The sequence below is a fragment of the Manis pentadactyla genome, chromosome 4, assembly GCF_030020395.1.
Source record: "Manis pentadactyla isolate mManPen7 chromosome 4, mManPen7.hap1, whole genome shotgun sequence".
Taxonomy (NCBI): domain Eukaryota; kingdom Metazoa; phylum Chordata; class Mammalia; order Pholidota; family Manidae; genus Manis; species Manis pentadactyla.
In genome coordinates this window covers 141045262-141057241 of record NC_080022.1, presented here as the reverse complement: position 1 = coordinate 141057241, position 11980 = coordinate 141045262, and the positions used below count along the sequence as shown (strand labels likewise).

At 44.4% G+C, this 11980-nt stretch overlaps 1 protein-coding gene across 1 annotated transcript in view; it reads right to left on the bottom strand.

Annotated features, from left to right (window-relative positions):
* Positions 1-419: 419 nt before the first annotated feature.
* The window catches only part of PRPF8 (pre-mRNA processing factor 8), a 32288-nt gene continuing 20727 nt past the window's right edge, over positions 420-11980 (bottom strand). The window contains exons 25-43 of the mRNA XM_036906190.2: positions 9583-9830; positions 9305-9484; positions 8959-9094; positions 8676-8845; positions 8396-8525; positions 8131-8277; positions 7788-7948; positions 7302-7493; positions 6613-6850; positions 6351-6479; positions 4825-4938; positions 4570-4743; positions 4105-4298; positions 3140-3379; positions 2910-3051; positions 1489-1629; positions 1214-1353; positions 897-1099; positions 420-754 (exon numbers count right to left, since the gene is read on the bottom strand). Coding sequence (XP_036762085.1) covers positions 600-754; positions 897-1099; positions 1214-1353; positions 1489-1629; positions 2910-3051; positions 3140-3379; positions 4105-4298; positions 4570-4743; positions 4825-4938; positions 6351-6479; positions 6613-6850; positions 7302-7493; positions 7788-7948; positions 8131-8277; positions 8396-8525; positions 8676-8845; positions 8959-9094; positions 9305-9484; positions 9583-9830 — 3234 coding nt within the window. The 3' untranslated portion in view covers positions 420-599. The remainder of the gene's footprint in view (positions 755-896; positions 1100-1213; positions 1354-1488; positions 1630-2909; positions 3052-3139; positions 3380-4104; positions 4299-4569; positions 4744-4824; positions 4939-6350; positions 6480-6612; positions 6851-7301; positions 7494-7787; positions 7949-8130; positions 8278-8395; positions 8526-8675; positions 8846-8958; positions 9095-9304; positions 9485-9582; positions 9831-11980) is intronic.

Genomic DNA, 11980 nt, shown 5'->3' with positions numbered 1-11980 from the left:
AAGAGGTGAGAGGTAGGGCTGTTACTGGCCTCAGCCAGAGACAGCAGCTGTCCAGCCGTGTGCCTACTTCCCCGACCGGGAGCGACACAATACTTACAGAGCTGAGCTAGAGAACAGCTGCAGAATACAAGCCCTATGCGTCCAGGCTCAGAAAATGGTAGCTACTGCTCCAAGTGATTAGTTAAGGAGTGATGGTTTCCAAGTATTTGGAGGGACATTGGCAGCTGTGGTGAAGGCTATAGGCGTGTGAAAGCCCAAGCCCACGTCAGTCCCGAGTCTAGGGGATACTTAGTTCCACAGCCCCAGCACAAGGGTCCTCATGCCCCATCAAGGTTGAGCCCAGGACATTTCTGTGAACACGTTCAGCCCCCCATCCCTACACCCAGAATTTGAGTTCTGGGAATAAAAACAAAAAACTCCTATTTATACAAAATTTATTGTATTTTGTTCAGGATTACAAGCCACTAGGAAGGTCAACACCACAGTAACAATCACAAAATAGAGGAGAAAGGGGCCAAGCTGCTGAATGTCATCAGCTTGTCTACAGGGTAAAAAGGCTCCAGCCTTCGAGGAGTCTGAAGCAGGAGCTGAGGAAACAACTAGGCGTAGAGGTCCTCTCGGTCTGCAGAGTAGACCTCACCCTCCTGCAGGAGGGCAAAGTTGAGGAAGTGGGAGGGTCTGTGCACCTCATGGTAGAACTCTTTGGGGTTTGCCAACTGCAGCTCATACTTCATGTTGGGATCATGCCGGACACCTTGGGGTAGAAGGAAACGTCCAGTGTTAACAAGGTCCGCGTGTCTCACTCAGCCTGGGCCATCTCTAAACCAGAGTCGGGCCCTACAGGCTAAGGGTAATGACCTCACCCCAAGCCCACTTCCCTGTGCTCCCCCACTTACCCATAAAGTTGTAGTTCCAAGAGGACTGGGCAGGGACCATAAAGAAGCCAAGGAAGCGGTCTGACAACAGCATCTGGACTCTCTCATAGTGGGAGGGGAGGTAGCCCTTGGGGTTATTGCCCTTGTCTGTATTTTGGCGACCCCACTCATAGCCACTGGGGGTTAGCTTGTAGGCTGTCAGAGTGCAGGAGCCTGGTGTAAAGCTGGAAGAGGGATGAGGACAGAGTCAGAGCTCAGGCCACCATTCTTGGTCCTGGCCTTCAATGCATGCCCCACCCTCCCAATACTTCCTCCGAAGGAGAGGGGCCCAAACCCACCTGCAGGTGATGATAATGGTCTTCTCACCATCCCAAGATGGGTTGTCAGCCATGATCTTGGCATGAGTGGTGACATCCTGGGGTGACAGCTGCGGCGACTCATTGGGCTGTGTGTGGATCCAACCTAAGGGTTCCATTTCCTATAGGCAAAGAACAGTGAAAAGCTACTTGGAGCCCTATCTGCAGACAGGAATCCCACCCATGAGAGTAACACAGCTGCCTTCCTTCCACCACTCAGACAATAGAAAGCCCCTGTTCTCCCACAACCCACTGACCTTGAGGTACTCATGTTGGGGCAGCTGACCAGGCAGGTGCACAGTCTGGTGAGTGCCCCACTGTGGTACCATTACGATGCAACGGATCTCCTTCACCTGGGGGTTATCTGGAGGGCTCACCCCATACAAGTATCCTGCAATCTAGACATGAAAGGATCAAGAACCAAAATAACTCTTAGTGTCAGTCCAGATTCTGGGCTGTTAGCCCTGTATTTCATTCCCTTCCATAAAATAACAGTCTTTCTCAAAATATGGTCAGAATCTCCTGCATCAGAATTACATGGGGAGCTTGTTCCTTATGGACCTCCTCTAAGACTTTAACCACATCAGAATCTCAGTGGGGTCCAGGAATCTGCACTGCTCACACACTCTCCCCAGGTGATTTAAAATACAGTATCCATCAACAAATGAGCCACAGCACACAGCTCACAAATTTTCACAAGCTGAACACATCTTTAAAGCCATGACCAGGTAGTATTTCAGAGTTCGTATGCCATCAACAAAGTAAGAGGACCTGTGTACCTGTAAACTCACTCACACAGGAAATTAACTATCTTTTTAAAAATTCACCAACCCAAGACTCCAATTTGTGTTTTACAAAATGAGTTTCAGAGAAACTCTGATTAATATTCTCTGATCTGAAAATTATCATCTCTGATTAATAAAATTGAGCATCTTTTCATAGGTATTTGCCATCTGTAGTTCCTTTTCTGAACTAATTTCATATTCTTTGCCCATTCTTCTACACTTACCTTTTTAAAAAATCAGCTTCTGAGAATTCCCTGTTCTAGATCTCAGTTCATTACATATTAGAGTTACACAAATATTTTCTTCCTGTTTTGATTATGGTTTTGTGTCTTGTTCAAGAAGGCTAATTCCAACAATCAGGTAATAAATACTTTCTTCTAATACTCTACTTCTATGTCCCCTTCACCTTATTTCGCCTATCCCCTCTATCCCTTCCTTTACGGCATCCACCAGTCCCTTCTTTGTGTTTATGAATTTGCTTATTATTATTTTTTAGATTCCACATGTAAGTGAAATTATATGGTATTTGTCTTTCTTTCATTTCACTTAGCAGTAACACCCTCTAGGTCCACTCACATTGTTCCAATGATCCCAGATTTGATATACCATGTTAATTATATACCCATGAATCTATTTCTGACTATATGCTATTCTCTTCCAGTAACTTCTAGGCCAGTACTATATCATTCTCTTAACTGCCATAGCTTTATGACATTTTGATTATCTGATGGAGGCCAAAACCTTCCTTGCTGTTTAGGCTATCCTTATGTATGTATACAACTGTTCATCAATCTTGAAACCAGCACCTCAAATTCCTGAAAACCTCAGGTGAGTTTCAGGTACAAAAATGCTGGGCTTATTACACTGTGGCCTAGTTGAACACACTTACTCACTTGGGCCCGAAGGTCAGATATGCAGATGAACTTTTTTAGCACATTCTTGGGCAGGATATAGGTATAACCAGTCTCCTTGATGTCATCAGATGAAACATAGATGTGATTGGTCCGTAGGTGCAGGTTGGCAGCAGAGATAGCTCTAAAAGCAGACGAGATGTCGGCATGTCTCAGTCCAAGTGCCTCAGGAGGGACCCATAGGCCTTCCCTGCCCCTTGCCCCTACAGTACCTGACCCTCCATTCTGTCTTAGACGAGAACGTCTGGGTCTCGTAGTTGCTGGTGGTGGAGGTGATGATCTCATCGCCATGCTTGTTGACAGTGCGGGTCTGTGTCGCAGTCAGCTGGGACTGTTCTTTGGTTTGCTTCTCAATCTCAGCAATCTGCTGCCTCTGCTGTGATGGTGCCGAGATCTCCATACCCAGGATGATGTCTCGAATTTCTGATTGTGTCAGGGATGCCACATTCACGCTGTGGGGACAGTGTAAGTCACACCACAGGATACCTTCCCCTTGGTCACTTATGCCTCAATGACAAAAGTGTAACTTGGTGGTACAGGGGAGCCTATATGCTTACTCCAGACAATGCTCAAGTAATACTTGCAAATGAAGTGTGAAGTGGAAATGTCCTAATATTGGTTAAGATTGTCACATCCCAGGACTGTCCTGTGCATGTGCACCTTTCAGACATGCTCACACCCATTCAGCATCCATACGTCCCACTTTTCCCCAACAAAAAGTGCCAGTTATTCTCAAACATGGAAACCTTAGAACAGGTTCTGAGTTGGTATTATCAGTCACCCTCAGGGATATCTAGAAATCTATGGAAATTTTTAGTTGCCACAAAGATAGGGAGGAAGGTGTGTGTGTGTGTGTGTGTGTGTGTGTGTGGTCAGCAGTGGTACCCGGGGGTTTAGGATGGTAAAACTTCCTGTAACGTATGGTCAGTAAAGAAATGCCCTCCTCAAATGGCAACAGTGCTTCCACCAAGAAAGTGCCCAAGCATCAGACCGATGTCCCAAAACATTGACACTTCCTACACTATCTGAAGACATTACCTGTATCTCTACTACAGCATCATTAAGATAACTTCTTAAAAAACTTCTGAGCCTGAATGTTTAAAAAAACCCGGAAAACATACTGAGCCACTCATATTAACTTTCCTGGACTTTCCATTTTCTCCCTACCACTGCTTACTTGTTTTTCTTGCCGTAGTCGGCCAAGATCAGATCTTTGAGCTGCACCTCCACTTTGATCCATTCCTCGTCAGTCAGGGTGGGCCAGATATGGTGTGGTTCTGTAATAGTCGTCTTGTCTGGCTTCAGGATCACCTTTGCCCGGTCATTGTTCACATGCAGGGCACGCAGAATCAGGATGAGGCGGGAGAAAGCCTGGAAGAGACGTGGCGGCATGGGGGAGGTCAGCTACCTGATGCTCTTCTCCTTTCCTCTAGCCTACCCCTTCAGGGAATCCAGAACTAATTTCAAATTCTAAGGTGCCGAATGCCACCCCCAACCATGACTCAGCTTCATATGCACAGCACAGTCACCATCCCACTCACAGGCTGAAGATGTGAAAATGCCCCACATGGCGCCTGTGGATCTTCTCGTGGTCCCAAATCACTCCTCTAAGAGTGACTCCCTACATGAGGTGGTTTCATACCGTGTAAGATGAGATAGTCTTGAGCCAGTCATCATACAGGTTAAAGAGAACCATCTGAGGTTCAGTGGCTTTAAGGATGAGGTCCCCAAACTTTTCTACTTTGAGACAAGCCTGGAAGGGCAACTGGAGTTCTGATCCTTTGATCACAATATTGGGGAAGTCCAGCAAGTGCACCTGAGACACGATAAAGTGCAAGATTAGAAACACAATCCAGCAGTCTCATCCCTCTTTTCTTCTACCTCATCCACCTCTCACCTCCAGTGGGTCCAGCATGCCCTTCCTGGTGACAATGATCTGCTTGGGCTGCTCCTCCACAGGCAGAGATCGGATCAGGGCAGCCACCTCCTCAGCTGTCTTCCACTTAGCCAACTAAAAGGCAAGAGAAGGAAATGGAAATTGTCTCCACCCTCCCAGGTCAACTAGAACAGGAGATCCTAGTCTTGAAATAATCAAACTATGCTCCTATTGCACACTGCTATTGAATATTAGGTACTTTGGAGGTGGGGGTGTACAGGAAAAGTGTCAAATGGCCTTGTCCAAAAGGGTTTTTCAATGTAGCTGGCCAGACAAAACTCATACAATGCCACAAGCCAGGATTTGATTATATACTATATACTATGCCAGGGACAAAAGAAATTAAGGCTTGAAGTCATAAAAAGCTGCATACCTTATCTAGCTTGGATTAATACTTAGTCTATAGGCACACACCTGATCATCTACATTTGCCCTCTTACAGCACTAAACTATGTTTTCTACCTTTATCTTGCATCTACCTACCACTTCAGCACTTTATTAGAAAAAAATAATAATAATAATAATAATAAGGGAGAAATGTGGGATTCACATATAAATCAAGTATAAAAATCAAATGAATATTCATAATTGAACTGACTGTTTATAGTTCATAATGCATGATCAAAACCGAAAGTTTCTGTGATGACTGCCCTTGTACTGTTCACTATGTAACTTATTCACTATGTAAGAACTTGTTCACCATGTAAGAACTTGTTCGTTATGCTTCAGAAGATAGGAGACTATTGAGAATTAGGCTTGGGGTTGATTAATGATTGTGCATTGAGTCCCCTATACAGAATTTTATTGTTGTTAACAACCATATAATCAATAAATATGAGAGATGCCCTCTCAAAAAAAAAAACAAAAAACTGCATAACTGTACAAAGAAACAGGTCTTAACAGATGAGTAAGACTGTGATTAACAGAGAACAGAGTTCCTTCTAGAATAAAGTACATGAACAGAGCCAAAGAGGTGGAGATAAGCATCAGGGTTCAGGGATACCAGGCTCCTGGACTATACAAGAGGAAACATGCTATGAAACGGTGACTGTGGCTGGATAGGTAATAGCCTGACCGGACAGCCAGTGTCTGGGAAGCCAAGCAAGAGTTAAGCAAGAAGGAAGGGGCTACCAAAGTGTCTGAGGTAGAGAAGATATTTGGTGAAAATGATATTTTAAGAAGGCTTGTTCCCTGTAGAAAGATGATTTTGGTAGCCCTGCTCAAGACAGGTTAGAGATGGGAGATTCAGGAAGCAGAGAGACCAGCTGGCAGGTAATGAAGGACCTCACATACTTTTGCACGTCCTATAGAATATGTCCCAAATAATTCAGGGAAGAGTACATGAGATGCCCTCAAACTTTCAAAGAGATCAAGCAAAGATCCCCTCCCACCCCCAACCCACGGCCTACAAATCCCTCCCCTCCCATCCACACACCAAAAAAATGAAAGGCAGCAATGTTCTTCGGCCTATCCTTTAACCTGCTTACCTGCCCCAAACGCTTCTGTCCAGCCCACACAGATGTGTGGATTATTTTGAGGAACAGCTGCCCAGTGCGTGGGTTGAAGATGAAGATGGCCCCATTGATGGGCTTGGTTGTCAAGTTCCCTTCAAAGGTCTAAAGAATGATGCATCAGTTAGCATGGCTTTGACACAACCATGCTGCCTTCATCCCAATACGCACGCACTGGCCCTATTACCCTCCCACAAGCATGTAAGAGCCCCACACCCTTAAATTGCTTCTCTCTCACCTTATGGATAGTCACTCTGTAGACATTAGTGTCATCCACAAACCAGATGATCTGGTTGGAGAAGAGCTCACCATAGTTCTGAGAGGACAGATAGGGCTCAGTGGGCTCAGATGAATAGAGCTGCAGCCCCTTGCGGATCCGTTCACGTAACACATACAAAGCAGGGTTTGCCTTCATGATTTTGGCCATGGCCTGCTGTATAAGAGGCTTACTGCCTGGGAACCAGTTTCCATAAGCACTGTGAGGGTGGAAGAGACAAGAATAGTGAAGACCCGGCTGGGAGCCCCAGAAACAAGGCAAACCACCACTCTTTCAAGGAAGAAAAGGCTGACAAGTGTCTGCTCATGTACATAGAGGCAGGGAAGAAAAGAGCCAGTGACCCAGAGGAGGAAAGGGTCAAATCTCACCTCACCTAGGCAAACTAAAAAATGTGTATACACAGAGCAGACAAGTAGTGCTTTTACAGCATCTTACTATGCTGATGGACAGTGACTGTGAAGGGGTATGTGGGGGGGACTCGGTGAAGGGGGGAGCCTAGTAAACATAATGTTCTTCATGTAATTGTAGATTAATGATACCAAAATTAAAAAATTAAAAAAAAGTTATGACCAAACATAAAAAAAAAAAAAAAGTGTGTACATTCAAGTATGGGGCAGATGGAAAATACATGCTTCTGAGCCCCAACTTACCTGTGCAGGTTATAGGCCAGGTCAATGGCAATGAGCACACCTGTGGGCGAAGGGTAGATACTCATGTTGTCTGTGGTGTAGTCCAGGAACTTGGCCCGTGCGTAGCGCTCAATGTCATGGGAATCATAGTCTCCCCAGCGCAACTGGATGTCAATCCAATATTTCTGAGTAGTGGTGCTGTCCATCACATCCCTGAGGGTGAAGAGGGGTGAGGAATCCAGGCTTCCAGGAAACCACTGGCACAACCAATGTCCCCAGACCACAAGAACTGTCAATCACTCTAAATCTCAAAACCAACCCCCCTGCCTGTACCAGATCGGCAAGGCCCCCCAGAAAAACAGACAACCTGGTTGAGAATGTTGACAGGACTCAGAGCAGCAGTGGATCTAAGAAAGGCAGGCAGAGACAATTTCTAAAGTAGTCCTGCAGAAGAACACTATGACTAAGGGTTCCTGGATACCCAAGACTGGGTCGTAAGGCGCTTACTTAGAGTCTGCCAGCAATGAGGGCCGGGAGACATTCCACTTATAGGAGGCAAAGAGCAGGATATCTGCACAGGATGAGTTCATCTTATAGGACTTCCGGGGGTGGATCGTCTCCTTTTGTACTGTCTCAATTTCCAATGCATCCAGTTCCTGATCAAACACCTGGAAGCAAAGGTGGAAAGGTTGCGACTAGTTATAGAGGCCCACCTAGATTGAGGGCTTGTAGAACAAATGCAGCACAACAGACTTTTCAATCTCAGAGCTTCCACAGTGCATTTCCCACACCCAAGAGAACGAGCAGGCCTGACTTTTTGTGGCATTTTCTCCCCTCAAACCCAGCCCACCTGACATAAGTCCATGACGATGCTCTCATGGATCTTCTGCCACAAGTGAGCTCGGAAGATCTGGATGAGAGAGATCTTCAGTGTGGGGATCTTGCCATGCATAAAGATACCTGTCAGGTCCAGCTGCACTTGAAAGCCTACGTACACCTGACCAGAAAGAGAGAGTAACACTAGTGATCAAGACACTTTGGTTCTCAAGACTTAACTAAGAAGTAGAAACATTTGTTTTTAGCTTCCCATCTCCCATGTCGACAATCACACTCACATTGGCTCGGTTGATGGTTGGAGACCACCAGAGGGTGAATCTTCGATTGGGAATTTGGTTCAATCCTGATCGCTGAGCATTAGTTAGCTTCTTCCACTTCATAGACTCCTCAAAACCACTGGCCTTCTCCCTGGGAAGCAGAAGAGATTAGGTAGGTAAAGTGATGTCTGCCATCTCCCTGAGAGCTCCTGACTTCCTTGGGAAAACACCAAAGTAGAATACAGAGATATAGAAGGAATGAGCTCAGAGGGCCACTATAAGGGGAGATGAGAGTCCTCACCAGAAAAGCCCCTCCCAGGTAGGGAAATAAGTGCCCTTGAAGAGTGTGTGTTCCAGAATGCCTTCCACACCACCCAGGGCCTGGATCATATCTGTACGGTAGTTGTTCAGGTTCCAGAGCTTCCCATCATGCCGCTGGTGTGTCCACCAGAAAGGGTTCTGCTTCAGAACCTAGATGGTAAGGTAGGCAGTCAAGCTTCTGGGCGTCTACTGCCCCAGGTTCCCAGCACATCCACAGATTCTCCTAATTCAAGGAAAATTCCTCCACTATGCCCTCCACGTACCTGGTACTGCTTAAAGTCAGTTCGAACACGCCAGCCCTTGTCATAAGCCAATGTGTGCCGGTCCTTCTGGAAGAGGGTGTTGATTCGAGGAATGCCACGATCCCATGAATCTTCTAGATCTTCTAAGGTCAATCGTCTGCCAAAGAAAAAAGATCAAAATCAAATGTGCTCGTATTAAGAATTCAGCATTCTTCCTGGCCAAGGACAAACAGAGTCAGATGGAGAACAAGAACTACTTCCTTGTCTCCATAAAATATGGCATATCCCACTCCTGCTCTCCATGCAAGGCCCAAAGGTCCTCCCTCCTCACCTCCAACAGGAGTGGTATGCCCTCCAGGATGCCCACCTGTTCTGAGCAATGGCCTCTTGTCTCTTCAGTGCATACTCAGCCCAGACCCGCTGAGAGTCAATGAATTCACTCTCCCATGGCTGTATGTAGCGGTACAAGTTAGGAATCAGCTGGTCCTCTTCATGGCTCATTCCTGAACGAAAGTGTGTGATGCCTACATCTGTCTGCTTGGACCACCTGTTAGGGGCAGAACCAAGATCAGAAAAAATAAAGCCTAAATATAAAGAAACACCTGCTTCCCTCAGGGTCTAGCAAGACTTTCAGTCAAGTCCTACCTGAGGTCAGACTGGGGGATGAGCACATGGCCCATTGAGAGCATGCCCAGTCCACCCAACTCCTTAGGAGTGTAGAACACAACAGGAGGGAACCGACTTGGCATCTTGGAGTTGAGGCCAATCTTGATACGTGTCTGGATCTTATTCTCACACTTCACCAGCAAGTCCAGGAGCTCCTGGGTATTTACAACAGCCTCTCGAAAGTATGTCATAAGGCCAATAAGAGCTGTGTTCCACTTATTCACAATCTGAAGATAGTGGGAAAGAATTACAGATGAGCCATTTGGGGGGAGGGGTTAAAGGAGAAAAAGCACATAAGCTGCAAGGAGAAGTGGGAGACACTACTTGATCCAGTCAGTCATATTCTCCCTAGTTCTCAAGATAGATTTAAGTTCAATGTCATAAGGGAAATATGTATAAATCAAAACCATCATGAGATACTATTTAACATCCACTGGAATGGTTGTAAGACAGTGACAATTGTTAGCTAGGATGAGGAGAAAATGGAACTCTCATATGCTGCTGATAAGAATGTGAAATGGTACAACCACTTTTGAAAAACAGCCTGGCAGTTCCTCAAAAGGTTAAACAGTTACCATATGACCCAGAAATTCTACTCTTAGGTATATATCCAAGAGAAATGAAAACATATGTCCATATAAAAATGTGTACACAAATGTTCAGAGCAGCATTACTCATAATAGCCAAGAAGTGGGGGGAAAAAAAAGCAAATGTCCATCAACTGACAAAGAATAAACAAATGTGGTATATCCACATACCAGATTATTCAGCCATTAGAAGGACTAAGTACTGATACATGCTCCAACGTGGATTAATCTTGAAAATACTATACAAGTTAAAGAAGTCAGATTAAAAAAAGGCCACATATCATTATATGATTCCAATTATACGAAGTATCCGGAACAGGCAAACCAATATAGACTGAAAACAGGTAAGTGGTTGCCAAAGGTGGGAGGATCATTTTACAATGGGGAGCTGGGTGCATGCTAGTGGGCACAGAGTCACAGAGTATCTCTGTGGGGTGATGAAAGTGTTCTGGTATCAGACAGTGCTGATGACTGCACAACTTCATAAATATACTGAAAGCTACTGATTTATACACTTTAAAAGTACGAATTTCTTATCAACAAAAAAATGCATTAAGGCAATATAAACTCTGCTAAAATAGAACGAAATATGGTAAGTAATACTGTGTTCAGAAGAGAAAATAGAAACTATTAAAAATTAATGGAGGGAATAAAAACTAATGAGGCCACAGAAATTTTTCCCCACTATCAAAACTAGAAAATTAAATGATATAAAAAAATGGCATTTTCAGATAACTGACAAATAGGCAGTACAGACTGACCACTGAGAAAGGGCCAACATGAAGTGGGCCCCACGACTGCCCCAGTTTACTGCCTAGTGGCAGTTCCCAAGCTGCAGCACATACATGGAGGTTGATAATGGAAACAGAGTCCAACAGTCGCACTGAATTGAAGAGAAAGGACTAGAGTTTGGGAGGCCCAACACATCTAGAATCTGTGGGACAGAAGTACTAGAGAGAAGGAAGACACACAGAAAGAGATCTCTGGAGATCCATGAAGGGATCCTCTCAAGTTTTTGGCTGAGTACCAATTTGTATGTGGTAAAACTCTGAGGTCAGAGAAAGAATCACCAGAGATGAGTAAGTTGAACAAGTCTCACAAGCTCATATAAGGTTGGCAACAGTTTGTGTCCCCATTAGCCCAAGCAGAGATACCTTGTAATGCATGATAACTGGGTAGAGTTCCCAGAAAGGTATCAACATAGTAGTGGAGGTAAACCAGCCACAGAATGAAAGGTGCTCTGGATTTGCCATAACCAAGCTTAAAAGCAAGCCCCAGAAGGATCAAATTAATCCGCGAGTTAATGAACTGCATACTAGAATACAACCCAAAAGCCTTTAAAGGAATATAACAACATCCATAAAAATCAACAATATAAAATTTTCTATTTCTAGCATTCAATCAAAATTTACTGTGCAAAGTAGGAATAAATTACCCATACCCAGAAAAAAAATCTATCAACAGAAACAGACCCACAAACACAATGGAATTAGTGAACAAGGACCTTAAAACAGTCATTAAAAATCTTACAATTATGCAAAAGTATATGAAGAAAAACAAAATGAGGAGAGACAAAGATGTTAAAGATCCAAATGGAAACTCGAGATAAAAGTTACAATATCTGAAATAAAAAAATACACTGATGGGATTAATAACATGAAACTGCAGGAAGAATATAATGGTTTATGTTAAGAGAAACAAAGACAAAATAAATACTTTTCCAAACAAACAAAAGCAGAGTATATTCATTGCCAGTAGACCTTTACTAAAAGAAATATAAAAGGAAATTC